The following is a 16,656-nucleotide window of genomic DNA, read 5'->3' as shown; positions in this document are numbered from 1 at the left end:
CTAGTTAACAATTTTCGTAAATTTTTGCAAATTTTTAGAATATATTTTCCACTGTAATTACTGGGCCAAGTTCATTATAGATAGAGATAATTGTAGCAAGAAGAATGTCCAGTAAAGTAAGATCTCCAAACACATTATGATTACCAAAACACAATTTTGTCATGAATTTATCTGTGTCCATTGTTTAATATGCAAATAGACCAAGGTGAGTGACACAGGCTGTTGAGAGCCTCAAGTTGCTTTCTTTCAGATAAAATAGATTTTTTACAAGTACACAAAAAGACTTAATATTACATATAACATAAGTTTTTTTTAATTGACAGGCATCACCACAACCTAACAACGACAGCATTGTAAATACTTCTACAGAGGAATCAGTGTTTCCCAGCAGTAAGTTTTCACTAGTAAAAAATGTTTTCACGGGTAAAATATTTGTGCTTCCAAATGGTATGTTTTCTCTTGTAAAATTTTTAATATAAATCCATACAGTATGTTTTCACTTGTAAAAATATATAGTATGGAAATATAGCAGCCTAGTCTACAGGATGGATAACAGCAAATATCATGTCTGTTTACACATTTCAAATACTATAGAGCTAATAAAGTAGGTTAAGAATTACTAAATTAATGGTTTGAACTATATCAGAGATTTAAACTAGTCTCCTTCAAATCTGACTTGAAATGCAGTCATAATAATTGAAAATCAAATAATTTATAAAATAGAAATATTTCTTCAGGTTCAGCATGTGATATATGTGGTAATCGTCAGGCAGAAGTGATATGTGAGATATGTGATAATAAACAACTATGTTTAGACTGTGATGACAAATGGCATCAGCATCCTAGACGACAGAACCACAGACGGCAAAACATTGCAGGAGAGGCTGATGACCATTTACCCAATCAAAAACCAAGAATTATATCACATGGGGAAACAGCTCAAGTAAGGAAGGTTTCACATGAAGGAAAAACTGACATGACTATGCCACATGGTGGCGGAGGTGATAGCTTTGTGACAGCTAATTACAACCCTCCTCAGCAAACGGGTTATTACACTCCTCCTCAGGCAATGGCTAATTACAATTCTCCTCAGGCAATGGCTAATTACAACCCTCAGCAGTCAATGGGTGCTGAAAAACGACCTGGTATGAGTTATATAACCAATCGAATGCAGAATCTAGGAGTAGAGGGACATGGAAGGTCAAGGGCAACTTCGGCAGGGGAGAGTGGCATGGCAGAGATGTCTAATACCATGGAGCCACAAAGTGTGCAAACAGGGTAAACTTATATGAAAATTAGGATAAGTAGTATGATTTACAATATCCACCAAAGACCTAAGGACAAAGATGTACATTTTCTCAAGTTTCTACCTTATATTACTTTTTTATGGACCTGATTGTAGAATATTAATTCTCAGTAACATGATTATATTATTCATATTCAGTTTTGTGAAGTAAAATTTCTTTGTTAGCTATTAGGGTATTTCCAGAAAAAATTCCATATTTATGAATGAATCATTAATTTTTATTTTACAAAAATGTAGATTTTAATGAGATATTAAAAATTTGTTATTTTTCCTATTCTCAAAGTTACAAAAATTACATACAGAACCCAATAGTCAGTTTGATCATCAGGTAATTCATTATTGGTGGATCTGATATTTTGATGTGGATTAAGATTTCTGCTTGACATAGGATTGCTGGGCATCTGAATGTACTTACAAATACTTTGCAGAATTTCAAACAGAAATAAATACACCACAATGCACACCATTGTGAAGCAATTTATAATAACAGCATTTACATAGAATTGAGTTAAGAAGCAACTTATAACCTATTTATTACATATTTGTTAGTGAAATGTAAGTAATGCCTAAATCTGTGAAAACGTATAATATTCTGAATGAGAACCAAGCAGTTAGATGTACATACATGCTATGAATTTGTTTGTTGTTGTATTGAAATTTTGAATGGAAATTCCTTTCAATAATATTATCTTTGTGATAATTGTTGCAATTTTTCATGTGTAGGAGTTGGTCAAATCAACACCAGGTACCATATGGTTACTCTCACCAGACCAATGTTGTAGGACCAGTCCAAGCATATGGAAGTCCCATGTCAGGAAGTCCCATGTCTCACATGCAGCTGTCTTCTTCTCCAAGTATGGCAAGTGTAAGTGTCATTTTTATATTTTTGACAGGACGTATTATGTTATACAAAAGTCCGGTGTCTCTCCGTCTGTCCGTCTATACGCCCGTCAAAATTTTAACGGGACGTATTATGTTATACAAATGTCTGGTGTCCGTCCGTCTGTCCGGCGTAAACATGTCGCACCGTAACTTGAGAACGGCTTATCCAAATTTCATGAAACTTAATATAGTTGTTTCTTATGATGGTCAAATGATCTGTATACTTTTTGGTGAAAATAAGATTAAAACTTTTTGAGTTACGGCACTTTGTAACTAAAACAGGGGGGTGTTTTTTTCACATGTCGCACCGTATATCAAAAATGATTTTTGATTATTGCTTAAAACTTTACACAATTCTTAGTTATATTAATCTTAAGATCTGTATACTTTTTGGTGATGATCTAAATTTCATTTTTGAGTTATTGAGTATTTTGTAAAAAAGGGGGAGGGGGTTTTTACAGGTCGCGCCTAATCTCAAATTCGATTTATGATTATTGCTTAAAACTTTGCACACTTTTTTGTTATATTAATCTAAACATCTGTACACTTTTTGGTGATGATTCAAAATTTTATTTTTCAGTTATTTAGTATTTTGTAAAAAAAAGGGGGAGTGTTTATTTTTACATGTCGCGCTGTATCTCAAAAACAATTTATGATTATTGCTTAAAACTTTACACACTTCTTTGTTATATTTATCTAAAGATCTGTATACTTTTTGGTTTTGATTCAAAATTTTATTTTAGTGATATTTAGTAAAATATAGAGGGGAGGGGTGTTTTATATGTCCCTCCGTATCTCAAAAACAATATATGGTTATTGCTTAAAACTTTCTCAACAACTATTTATGATTATTGCATAAAACTTTCACACAAGACGATGGCCATGTCATGCGCTCATGGCACAACTGTTTATTTTCTTATACTATTTACTGGCCTACCTTTTTTTTTTTATTTTGTTCAGTGATGTTATTTGTGTTTGAAGGTATGTAGGAATTAAGGGCCAAAAAGAAGCATGTTTCTAGTTTCCAAACAATCATGACAATAACTTGTGTTTAAGTGTATGAATCTCTCTGAAATCGTACTACAAGGTTCAATATTACAAAGGAAAGCATGGGATTGAGTTTAAGGGTTATTGCTCCAAGGAGGGGTTTCAATAAATTGGGGGGGGGGGGATCTCAGTTTACCATTTTTTGAAGGGATTTTTTTTTTTTTTTCAACATTTTTCAAATTTCAAATTTTGAAAAGTTTCAATAAGAAACATTCAATTGCACAGTATTGTGCAATAGATGTGTTAGATCTTGAACCACATTAACTTTGTGGCAAAAACCTATATTATGTCAAAAATTTGATCACAATCAAAATTCAGACAGTATCAAGCTTGAATATTGTGACCAAATTTGCCCCAACTGTTCAGGGTTCGACCACTGGGGTCGTATAAAGCTGTGCCCTGCGGAGCACCTGGTTTATATATATATTTCTGATTTACAATGTAAACTGAACATACATACAAATAATTGAGGCTAACCTGATGTTTACAGACATTGCTAATGAGAAGAAGAAGAATTTCTAGGACATTAATGAAACATTTTGTCTTTAGTTATTTCCAAATTTTGTTGAAAATTGTAGGGAAAAAAATTGACTATTTTTCTGTTTCAGGGTGGCCAGCAGTTCTTCAATAACCAGCAAGTTCAAATGGGAAGTCAGCCATATTTTGCAAACCAGCAATTTCCCAGAAACCACTTGCAGCAACAGCAACAAATGAATTCCTCCCTCAGCCAGGGTCATCAACAGAATCAATCTAGCACAGCACCAGGCGGACCACCTACATCACGTCTGCTGCCCTCTATTTTGGCAATCCCTGACCTTCAGAGAAGAAAGTCAAAAGTGGATATAAATTTAATGACTCTTCGTGAAGAAATTGAAGATGTAGAGACAAAAATCAATGAATTAATTTCTCAGAATGGTCAGTTTTTCTCAGACCCTGAATATGCTTCATTGTACAAGAAAAAAGGAATGTTAACACGGGAGAAAATGGAATTAGAAAAATATGAAAGAGAACTTGAGGAAGCATTAAGAGGGGATGAGCAAAGTTCTTTTACACCAAGGAAAGGAAGTCTTCCTGATGTTTTAAGTCAGCCAGTAATTTTCCCTCCTCCTTATTATGGAGGACAACCTAGTCACATCCAAAGTAACCAGCCACAGATTGTTACCCAATCACCTGCCTATTTTGTATATAGCATCATACCACAGTCAACGATAACTGGAAGTATTTCTCCAGAGAGTCAAGGTCAACCTGGATACAGCTTAATACCAGCAACTCCTCAGCTTATTTCAGCTCATCAAAATATTCAATATCCACAAACATTTAGTAATCAGCCTAGAGTTCCTGACTTTCCAGGAGTGTATCAATCACCACCGTCCTCACAAAATTTTGTGAAACAGCAATTTGATGCCACCATTCCACCAAGAATTGATAGAGGTCAGCAAAAAGCAACTCACCAAAGGTCATTTGAGGAAAAAATGGACAATGTTTTACCCAACCTTAATCCTAAGCCTCAACAAATGACCCAAGATACAATGCAAAAGGAAGAAAGACAAAATCAGCAAAATACATTAAAGCTGACCCCACCAATTCCACATAGACAAATTCTTGGAGTTAAACCTCCTCATTCATATGTTAATGTACCTACACTGTCAACCTCAATTGTTCAAAGTCAGAAAAAATTTGAGACAGTCGTAACAAATTCTCAAGACGTACGAACATGGATCTGTTCTCATTGTACACTTCATAACAGGAATAATACTAAGATTTGTAACATGTGTTGTAAAACAAGTGAGAAACCTCAATATATTGATGAAGCTGCCCCTCCGTCAGTCTGTGATACCACTGATAAAGCTAAAGAACCTAGTATTGATGATGAGAATGAGACGGCTGTCATGGAAATTGGACAAAAAATTGGAGAAATAACTGATCAGGCAAGTCAAAATTTCTATTATTTACTGTGGATTCATTTATTTCCATGGGTACCAATGTTCCTTGATTAAGGAAAACTTGCATGTCAGTGGATATTAAATTTGGGGTTTTGAGGAAGTCTGCGTACAAGCTTATTTGAACTTTGTGATTTGTTGTATATATAATTCACCTGTAACCATGAAATCCTTGAAAATTGTCATCCAACAAATAATAATAAACACACAGTATAGGATTTTTGTTAGGTATCACATAAAATGATTAATAAATTGCAGTTTTTTTAATATTTGATGTTCCAGTATTGTGAAACATTATTGTTTTACGCCACCACTCATGGTTTGATGGACTTCTCTGTATACAGCACTGACCTTGTCTGTCTATGTGTCCTTAATTATTATTTTCTTTAACTCTACATCCATATAAAAGTTTGATTTGAAAAAAAATTCTGACACTATTTTATGTTGAGTTTTATGTGTGAGTGATTATAAAATCTAACTTGCAATCACTTCCTGCTTTACCACATTTAGAATTTTTATCATTCCCACAACAAATTATGGAGATTTGTTGATATTTATACATCAAATGGACTTGATACAATGTTAGATGTTTCATTTGTCATTATTGATTAAGATTTTTATATATATTAATCAATCAACTTTGTAAAGATTACTGAATTTACTGTAATAATGGGATTTCTAATTTATAATGACAAAATATAGAATTAATGAGCTGTACACTTAGATAGAAAACATGTAATGCAAGTTAGGTTTTATGTCTGTTTATCTTAACTTATTTTCCAGTTGCTCATAGAAAAAAAATTGTTGATATTCTTATGTCGTGCAAAATTTTAGTTCCCATGTTTCAGAATCAAAGAAATCTGAATATATATATATAGTATATGGTCATATTTATTGTTTAGATTTATAATGAAAAAATAGCTGCTCAGAAACAGTACAAAGAAAGAGTAGAAAAAGAAAATTTACAAGCAGCGGCCCTGAAATCTGCATTACCAAAAGCCAAATTACCTGATCCAGTTCCTGTAGTAACGACAACAGTGGTCAACATTAAACCTGAAGTGTCAAAACCTGTCCAGTCAACTCCCAAAATGATCAACAGACCCAAAGAAGTACCACCAAGCAAGATGGTAGTAGGGTCCCCTTTCTCTGCAGAAAAGTTTTCTGGCTCGAGTACAGGGAAGAATTTTGCTGAGACACTGGAAGACATACAGAGAAGGAAAAAACAAGAAGAAATGCAGTTTGAAGGGAAAAAGTTACTCATGCTCTTGAAGGTAAAAATATAATCAAGTTGATGTCCTGCAAGTTCCATTTAATGTCAAATATCTTCTACCGGTAATAAAATTGAGAATGGAAATTGGGAATGTTTCAAAGAGACAACAACCTTACCAGAGAGCAGAAAACAGCCAAAGGCCACCAATGAGTCTTCAATACAGCAAGAAAATCCCACACCCAACGTGCTTCAGCTGGCCCCTAAACAAAAATGTGTACTAGTTCAGTTCGAAACCTATATGACTTGGTTAATTTTACTTTTTCAAGATAAATTTGCACATAGAAATAAGAGGATGTGGTATAAATATGCCAATACTTATATAGAAAGGTTTTGTAGTAGTCTGTATTCCGGTAGTTATTATCTATGCATTATTGTTAGTGTCTATTTATGAAATGCAGTAACATTATTTGTTCAGTGCCCTATAACATATCCTGCTTTAGGCATTTTATTCAGTATGGAGATTTCTGGATTAATTCTTATTGAAGTACTGCTGAAATAAGGAAAAAATATTGTCAGTCTGCGAAAGAACAAAAATTCATGAAATAATAATGATTGTTTTATTAATCATAAGTGACTGACTGTGGTTTTAATATTTAAAAAAGATGAAACGAGTTTGATATTGATAATTTGTGTTAATTGAGTATTGTTATTTAGTACGTGTATTGTAAATTCTAGACTAGTTCCGAGGAAGTGTGAAAGAAAACAAATTGGTATTTTTCCGTATATTCAAATAAAGTTGAACCATCCTATAATATGATGAATGCCACATGGCTATGAATTCAGATTTGATGGTCGTAAATAGTTGTTCTACTTGCTCTGATATGCATCTAAAGTTAAACTGTATTTGGGACCATCAAATCACCAATTGACTACAACAACTCTTCAAATTATAATGCTGTTATTACTTAAACTGTATGGACTAAAAAAAGTAGGTGTTTTTCTGTAATTTATGACAAGGAGTTTAAGATTATTATATTTCTTGATAAATCGTAATTTGCTCCCAGTCAGGTTCTTTTGTCATTTACAGCAGCATGCATTGAGTTCGTAGGTAAAAGTAGTATCTTTTGTTAGCTTGCTTGAAAGATGAACTGTGAAGTAATTTTCAGGGTAGGTATACTACCTTTGGAGTAGTCTATAGTCCTACAGACAGATCGATTGGTTATCTGTTAGACTAGTCTTCTCTTAAAGGAGGGTAGTTTACCTAATCTAATAATGACTTCACAGTTCAACTAGCAAGTGATTACCTTTACCTACACACACTCAATGAATTCTGCTGTAATGATAAAAGGATTTCATTGATTTCTGAATTTACATTCAATTATTAAATTATTACTGAATTTAAATGTTATTTGTGTAACATTGACAATATATTTGACAGAATTGTGAGAAGGATGGAATTGATGCTGATGAAGTTGAGTTAGCTGTGGAACTTTCTGGTGATGTACCTGCTGGTAAATGGTTAAGAGAAAGATGGATACCATTGGTTGATAGGGTGATACATTCAGCGACCAATCAGGGAGCTATGATGGAACAGAATGATGTCGGGGAGTTATCTCTGATAGAGAGTAAAGAGGCTCTAAAACACACAGGGAATGAGGCTAATGCAGCCAGAATGTGTGTTGATTACAGGAAAAAGCTGGTAAGGATTAAAGTGTTAATTCAAACAATTTTATTATGTACTTGGTATTTTATAAGTAAGAATGTATGAATATTACATTAACTAATACAACAGTACTAGTAATGATGATAATGATTATCTCTATAGTTTAGATAAAGTTGGTAAGTAAATCTTCATTAATACCCTCAGAAGCAATTTCAATAAAATCTCGGGTTGAATGATCCTTTGGTTATCAAGTATAAAGTTTGTATTTTTATCGCATTTGGTCAACAAACATGGGCTGCAATGGCTACAAATATAACATACAGATAAAATACTTTAATTGTCCTTTGGAAATTTATTGATGGTTTGAGTTCAACTGGTATTAACAGTAAAATAAGAAGATATGTTTAGATCTTTATAAAACCCTAATGCTTTATCTGATTGTAGTACAGTGAAATAGAAAGTCATGGAAACTTTGCTAGAGAAGATATACTCCAAGCAATGCTGCATACACAAGGTGACCTTGAAAATTCTGTAGATGAATTAAATTCAAAATGGCTGCAGTTGTTTTATGACAGAATATGGCTGACAGAAGAAAATGTAACACAACTAGAAGGGGAGAATCCTTTGGTGGATGATCAAAAGTTGGCTCAGGAGCTTGCCATGGCTAGGGCTAATGAAATTTGTAACAGTGTAACAAACAGTGTCTTGTCTTATACCACATTCCAAGCTACAGTAAAGGACAGGACTGTTGACCTTGAGGTTTGTGTTTCTTAAATCACAATTTTTGTGGATTAAGGAAAAAATGTTAATTTTGTAGATAATTGATTTAATGGTATTGCAAACGTCTTCATACAAGTCTATAGAAATTGGTACTTTGTTGATAATTGATTTAATGGTATTGCAAACGTCTTCATACAAGCCTATAGAAATAGGTACTTTGTTGAACATTTAAATTCATGGTTGAGGAATATTAATGAATTCACAGATCTACTTCAACAACCTTATAAGTATTAATATACTATTACAGTCTAGAAGATTGTTGTTGCCATGGATACAATATCACATATTTTATCCCATTAAGTCTAAAAGGCCCATTAGCTACAATTTAGTCAAAACATTTTAAATATGATCCTCCAGTTTCAATGAAATATAAGAAGATGTGGTATGAGTGCCAATGAGACAACTCTCCATCAAAGTCACAATATTTAGAAGTAAACCATTATAGGTCAAAGAGGTAAAGTATTGATAAAAGTGAATTTTGTAATACTATTATGATATAAGCAGTCATTTTGACCCAAACTTGTCAATTGTATACTCACATAGAGATATGTAATGCAAATAGTGCAAGAATTTATTTTAAAGCATATACCAAAACACTTTGATTGATTATCACATACACAAAATAAGTATGAGAACATGGTTCAAACAGCTTGAAATCTATTTGTAGAGGAGATTAAGACTGATACTTGTTGAAGGGAAACTACAAAGTTGGGGACGAGCAGAAATTGTTATAAGGATCTTAGATGAAGAAGTTGCCACTAAAAATATAGAAGCTTCGTTAGAGGAAGTTGTTGAAGCTGTAAGGAACTGTGGAGATCGTGCTAGTTCTCTTGTCTTCCTTAAACAGTATTGTGAAATCTGTTATTGTCAGTTCCCAATGACAAAAGTAAGTTAAAAATAACATTGCTTTTACAGTTTATGACTTCACTTGTTCTTGATTTATTATAAATGGTTTTATCTAATACCAAATTAATGTCTCTAGTTCACCCATAAACTCTTTAACATAGAAATTATAATAATGCCTTGAGTTGCTGTCTCATAAGCATAAACCCAAATCTCAATTTCTAAAGGACAAATGTCTGAAGTTTGTAATAAACTGTAAGTGTGATGAGATGTATATTAATATATATAAAGACTAAGTACTAAACTATTATTTATTCAAGAATCTAAAAGTATATGCATTTATTTACAATATGGCAACTGGGGACTTATACAACTGCAATTAAAAACCAATAATGTATAATGTTCTATCTCCATATGCAAAGGGAGATAACTCTAACTAAATCTTGAAACTTGGAATTGAGATAATTTTTCATAGATTGACTAAAAATTTTGTATCGAAATAGCCATTCATAAAATAGATGAAAAAGTAAGATTTTAACAAACAAATATAAAAGGTTCATAAGTATATTGTTCCAACAATACATTGTATAGAAGTATAAACCAAACAAAAAGTGGTATAAAATAACAAGATGTTTAAACCATACGTCAGTATGGTATCAAAAATAGGATGTTTAGACCATACGTCAGTATGGTGTCAAAAAGAGGTGCTTAAACCATACGTCAGTATGGTGTCAAAAAGAGGTGCTTAAACCATACGTCAGTATGGTGTCAAAAAGAGGTGCTTAAACCATACGTCAGTATGGTGTCAAAAAGAGGTGCTTAAACCATACGTCAGTATAGTGTCAAAAAGAGGTGCTTAAACCATACGTCAGTATGGTGTAAAAAAGAGGTGCTTAGACCATACGTCAGTATGGTGTCAAAAGGTAATTTAAACCATAAGTCATTATGGTGTCAAAATAAGAAATTAAAACCATATGTTAGTATGGTGTCAAATGATGCGTTTAAACCATACGTCAGTATGGTGCTATAGAAAGGTAACCAGGCCATACGTCAGTATGGTTTCAGAAATATGTAATAAGTATCAAGGAACAATGTAAATTAAACCATACGTCAGTATGGTGTCAAAATGAGGTACAAAGACCGTTAAAAATAAGGTATTTAGACCATACATCAGTATGGTATCAAAAATTGATTCAATTGTAAATAATATTTGTTATTACAATACAAAGAAAATAAAAAATTAATAAAGTAAAATAATGACAAGCAATTGTAAAATTCTAATAATAAACAAAAAGTATATAACACAATCATCACACTATGTAACAACATATATAACATCAATGAAAGTCCCCATGGCACTGACAGCAAGGAGAGTGGTGGGGAGGTGGTGGCAAAAAGCTGACCAAAACAATAGAAGTTCATGTATTCCTTGCATCAGATATCATACACCAACATCGTGAGAAGTAATGACGTAGCAATATAGATAAGAATGGAATGTGCACTGTGACATCATAGACCGTGTGCAAAGATAATTAACTACCCAATAGAGTGAGATGACAAGTTCATAATAAACTCCAATTATAATAAATATAATTTTAATTTTATGACTTCACTTGTTCTTGATTTATTATAAATGGTTTTATCTAATACCAAATTAATGTCTCTAGTTCACCCATAAACTCTTTAACACAGAAATTATAATAATGCCTTGAGTTGCTGTCTCATAAGCATAAACCCAAATCTCAATTTCTAAAGGACAAATGTCTGAAGTTTGTAATAAACTGTAAGTGTGATGAGATGTATATTAATATATATAAAGACTAAGTACTAAACTATTATTTATTCAAGAATCTAAAAGTATATGCATTTATTTACAATATGGCAACTGGGGACTTATACAACTGCAATTAAAAACCAATAATGTATAATGTTCTATCTCCATATACAAAGGGAGATAACTCTAACTAAATCTTGAAACTTGGAATTGAGATAATTTTTCATAGATTGACTAAAAATTTTGTATCGAAATAGCCAAATACAGATGCTTGCAGCTGTAGCCCCAAGTTGAAATAATGAGAGGGATAAAAATCAATTCACTCCTTGCTGTCAGTACAAATTTTAATTGTTCAAAGTAGAGGTCATTTGAATTTGAGCTTGTTTAAGTACATCTGGAGAGGTATGAATATATTTGGTATAACAATCTGAGGACCATCGTCCCAAAGTTTGAATAAGATGATCTTCCAGTCGTGCTTTGTGTGCAGTAGTTGCAGCACCACTTCTGAATGAATGACCATTATACTTTTCGCTGGATAATCCTAATTTGTCTAATGTACATTTTACATGAGAAATGAAAAAATTTCTTGACAATGGATCACCTTTATTAGTAATAAAAAAGGACTCAGAATTGCTAAAAATACTCATTCTGAGTCTATAGTATTTTTGAAGTACTACTACAGGACATATATCTGTATTGTTTTTGAACAAAGGAATAGTAATACCATACCTAAAAGGATCAGTCTTAGATTTCTTAAGGTGCACAAAAATACAATCATTTGATATTTGAACATCACTCAGACACAAATTTGATTCATGATCAAATTTTTTTGTATCATTAACAGAAAATTCACCACATCTTAAAAACCCGAAAAAAGCTGTTACACATGCAGCTTCTATTAAAACATCTGTATAACTATCAAAAATACAATTGCGTAGTAAAAAACACATTTTGTATAAAATATCAAATGTTATGGGTAAACGAATTCTCTTAGGCATAATGGCATGTTTCTTTTTCAAACCTACTAATACTGATTTTAATTTTGGCAATGGTTTACCAACAAAATTCTCTAATGGATTAACACCCCCTTTAAGTAAGTAATAGAAACGTATACCACATAGGTAGGATTTAATGGTGGAATATCTCAGATGTTTATTAGATTCGCAATAGGCTCCCAATGACAAAAGTAAGTTAAAAATAACATTGCTTTTACAGTTTATTGAATTTAAATGAGACACTAGGTGACTTTATCACTATATGAATTATGCTAAACATGATATACAAAGGATTTAATTTAGTTCAGCGAAAGTTTCAGAATAGAAGACAGTGAATACAATATGGCAGTTGTGGAGGTGTGGCAACAACACTAACTATTTGAACAAAGCTTTATATTTCAAAACTAAGAGTACCTAGATGCTTCATATCTTGTATGAGATGCATTGTGTTAGGAAGTTTTTGTCTGTCATATGTCTATTGTCCTTGACCACCTTTTCATGGTTCAATGACTTTTTCTTAAAAAAAATGTGAAATATTATTATGTGTTATAGAATACTGAAAAATTCAGAAATTATTGCAATGTTTTTATTACTGCGAAATATGTGACAAGGTTATAATCACAATCATTAACACTCGCAATTGGAAAGTTTTTTATATGAATCAAACAGGATTTTTCTGAATATTGCAAAAATTAAAATCATATTTTAGTCTAAAATGACAAACTCGCAATAATTAATGCATGCAATAATTTCTGAATTTACAGTACTATATTTGGTATATTGGATATTTGCAAGGTTTACATGTATGTTAGGTGACCATGTCTGTCTGGCAGGGTTCATTTGACATTGACCTCATTATTATGGTCAATGTTCAATTTGCTTAATTTGCAGGCATATAGGTTTATTTTTTCCAGATATTTTTATACGTCCGCAAAAATTGAAAATTTTTTGATTGTATATTGGTATCACGTTGGCGTCAGCGTCGTCGTCGTCCGAATACTTTTGGTTTTCGCACTATAACTTTAGTTTAAGGAAATAGAAATCAATGATATTTTGACACAAGGTTTATGACCATAAAAGGAAGGTTGGGATTGATTTTGGAAGTTTTGGTCCCAACAGTTTAGGAATTAGGGGCCCAAAAGGGCCCAAATAAGCATTTTCTAGGTTTTCGCACTATAACTTTAGTTTAAGTAAATAGAAATCAATGAAATGTAAACACAAGGTTTATGACCACAAAAGGAAGGTTGGGATTGATTTTGGGAGTTGAGGTCCCAACCGTTTAGGAATTAGGGGCCAAAAAGGGGCCCAAATAAGCATTATTCTTGGTTTTCACACAATAACTTTAGTATAAGTAAATAGAAATCTATGAAATTTAAACACAAGGTTTATCAACACAAAAGGAAGGTTGGGATTGATTTTGGGAGTTGAGATCCCAACAGTTTAGGAATTAGGGGCCAAAAAGGGGCCCAAATAAGCATTTTTCTTGTTTTTCGCACCATAACTTTAGTATAAGTAAATAGAAATTTATAAAATTTAAACACAAGGTTTATGACCATAAAAGGAAGGTTGGGATTGATTTTGGGAGTTTTGGTCCCACCAGGTTTAGGAATAAGGGGCCCAAAAGGTCCAAAATTAAACTTTGTTTGATTTCATCAAAAATTGAATAATTGGGGTTCTTTGATATGCCGAATCTAACTGTGTATGTAGATTCTTAATTTTTGGTTCCGGTTTTCAAATTGGTCTACATTAAGGTCCAAAGGGTCCAAAATTAAAGTTAGTTTGATTTTAACAAAAATTGAATTTTTGGGGTTCTTTGATGTGCTGAATTTAAAAATGTACTTAGATTTTTATGCCCCACCTACGATAGTAGAGGGGCATTATGTTTTCTGGTCTGTGGCTCCGTTCGTCCGTCCAGGTTAAAGTTTTTGGTCAAGGTAGTTTTTGATGAAGCTGAAGTCCAATCAACTTGAAACTTAGTACACTTGTTGCTTATGAGATGATCTTTCTAATTTTTAAGCCAAATTAGACTTTTGACCCCAATTTCACGGACCACTGAACATAGAAAATGAAAGTGGGAGTTTCAGGTTAAAGCTTTTGGTCAAGGTAGTTTTTGATGAAGCTGAAGTCCAATCAACTTGAAACTTAGTACACTTGTTGCTTATGATATGATCTTTCTAATTTTAATGCCAAATTAGATAATTACCCAATTTCACGGTCCATGGAACATGGAAAAGGATAGTGCGAGTGGGGCATCCGTGTACTTTGGACACATTCTTGTTGATTATTGGACCAGTTTTCAAGTTGGTCCAAATCGGGGTCCAAAATTAAACTTTGTTTGATTTCATCAAAAATTGAATAATTGGGATTCTTTGATATGCCAAATCTAACTGTGTATGTAGATTCTTAATTTTTGGTCCCGTTTTCAAATTGGTCTGCATTAAAGTCCAAAGGGTCCAAAATTAAACTAAGTTTGATTTTAACAAAAATTGAATTCGTGGGCTTCTTTGATATGCTGAATCTAAACATGTACTTAGATTTTTGATTATGGGCCCAGTTTTCAAGTTGGTGCAAATCAAGATCCAAAATTATTATATTAAGTATTGTGCAATAGCAAGAAATTTTCAATTGCACAGTATTCAGCAATAGCAAGAAATCTTCCATTGCACAGTATTGTGCAATAGCAAGAAATTTTCAATTGCACAGTATTGCGCAATAGCAAGAATCTTCAATTGCACAGTATTGTGCAATAGCAAGTATTTTCAATTGCACAGTATTGCGCAATAGCAAGAAATATCTAATTGCACAATATTGCGCAATAGCAAGAAATTTTCAGTTGGAGTTATCTTTCTTTGTCCAGAATAGTAGTTGAATCAACTTAAATCATTGCTTTACACAATATACAATGTATATTCACTTTTACTACCAACTGATAAATTAAAACAATCTTTACCATTCAGTGATAACAAGCACTTTTTTACATTTTAATATTTTATGATGTATTTAAATGAGTAGTTATTGTTACCATTAGAAATTTGAATTGAGATCAGTTTTGGAATAAGGGAAAGGGGGATGTGAAAAAAAAATTGTTTGGGGGGGGGGGACAATTTTTCTCATTTCAGATTTCATAAATAAAAAGAAAATTTCTTCAAACATTTTTTTGAGAGGATTAATATTCAACAGCATAGTGAATTGCTCAAAGGCAAAAAAAAATAAATTTTAAGTTCATAATACTTCATTCATTCTGTGTCAGAAACCTATGCTGTGTCAATTATTTAATCACAATCCAAATTTAGAGCTGAATCCAGCTTGAATGTTGTGTCCATACTTGCCCCAACCGTTCAGGGTTCAACCTCTGCGGTCGTATAAAGCTGCACTCTGCAGAGCATCTGGTTAGCTATAGCCTTACCTTATTCTGTGTATGATATGAAATGCAATCATGATATAAAAAAAAAGCAGATGTGTTTTGTCAGTATGTGCACTCTTGATAATTATGGGATATAAATTAATTTGGACTAGATTGGTCATAGCAAACCAGGATTTTGAGAATTCAACAAAGATTTATAACAATATACCGTGTATACATCATACATATACTTATTAATGACACACATATTACTAACTGTAAAGAAATGACACATGTCACATGAACAGATATATCAGACTTAATTGTTATAATCATATTATTATCTTTATTTAAACCACTTTTTTTACTATATTACAGATAAGGAATCTAGGGTGTAACTGTAAATTATGTGTTCATTGTGTAAAGGAGAACTTTGAGATAATGATCCGTGAGAGACACGTCAGGAATATGAACTGTCCCATGTGTAGTCTGCCTGACATGGAGAATATTGATGAGGCTTCAGACTATCTGGCTTTCCTAACATTACTTGTAAGTTACTGTAAAATCTATATCAACTGAACCAATTATGGGCTAGATTTGGTCACCTTTTACACTTGTTTGATTTGTATAATACTTAAAGTTGAATATACCACAAATATTGGTAAAAATAAACTAAACAAACACTCATTTTACAACACATCAAATTTATTTATTAACAAAACCTTCATTATCTCATTGTAATGTTTGTTGTTGTAGTTCATAGGTGTTTCTCATTTCTAATTTTTCATATAGATTAGACCGTTAGTTTTCCTGTTTGAATGGTTGTATACTAGTCATTTTGATATCCTTAATTGCTTGCTGTTTGGTGTGAGC

At 32.5% G+C, this 16,656-nt stretch overlaps 1 protein-coding gene across 2 annotated transcripts in view; it reads left to right on the top strand.

Annotated features, from left to right (window-relative positions):
• Nucleotides 1-16,656, top strand: part of LOC143078714 (uncharacterized) — a 45,784-nt gene that overhangs the window by 18,444 nt on the left and 10,684 nt on the right. For both annotated transcript variants that reach the window (XM_076253637.1, XM_076253639.1), the window contains exons 8-16: nt 324-390; nt 738-1,278; nt 2,030-2,171; nt 3,844-5,163; nt 6,078-6,446; nt 7,824-8,084; nt 8,493-8,807; nt 9,496-9,714; nt 16,162-16,332. In XM_076253637.1, the coding sequence (XP_076109752.1) occupies nt 324-390; nt 738-1,278; nt 2,030-2,171; nt 3,844-5,163; nt 6,078-6,446; nt 7,824-8,084; nt 8,493-8,807; nt 9,496-9,714; nt 16,162-16,332 (3,405 nt within the window). The remainder of the gene's footprint in view (nt 1-323; nt 391-737; nt 1,279-2,029; nt 2,172-3,843; nt 5,164-6,077; nt 6,447-7,823; nt 8,085-8,492; nt 8,808-9,495; nt 9,715-16,161; nt 16,333-16,656) is intronic.

The sequence above is a fragment of the Mytilus galloprovincialis genome, chromosome 6 (assembly GCF_965363235.1).
Source record: "Mytilus galloprovincialis chromosome 6, xbMytGall1.hap1.1, whole genome shotgun sequence".
Taxonomy (NCBI): domain Eukaryota; kingdom Metazoa; phylum Mollusca; class Bivalvia; order Mytilida; family Mytilidae; genus Mytilus; species Mytilus galloprovincialis.
This window is presented reverse-complemented; position numbering and strand designations above follow the sequence as displayed.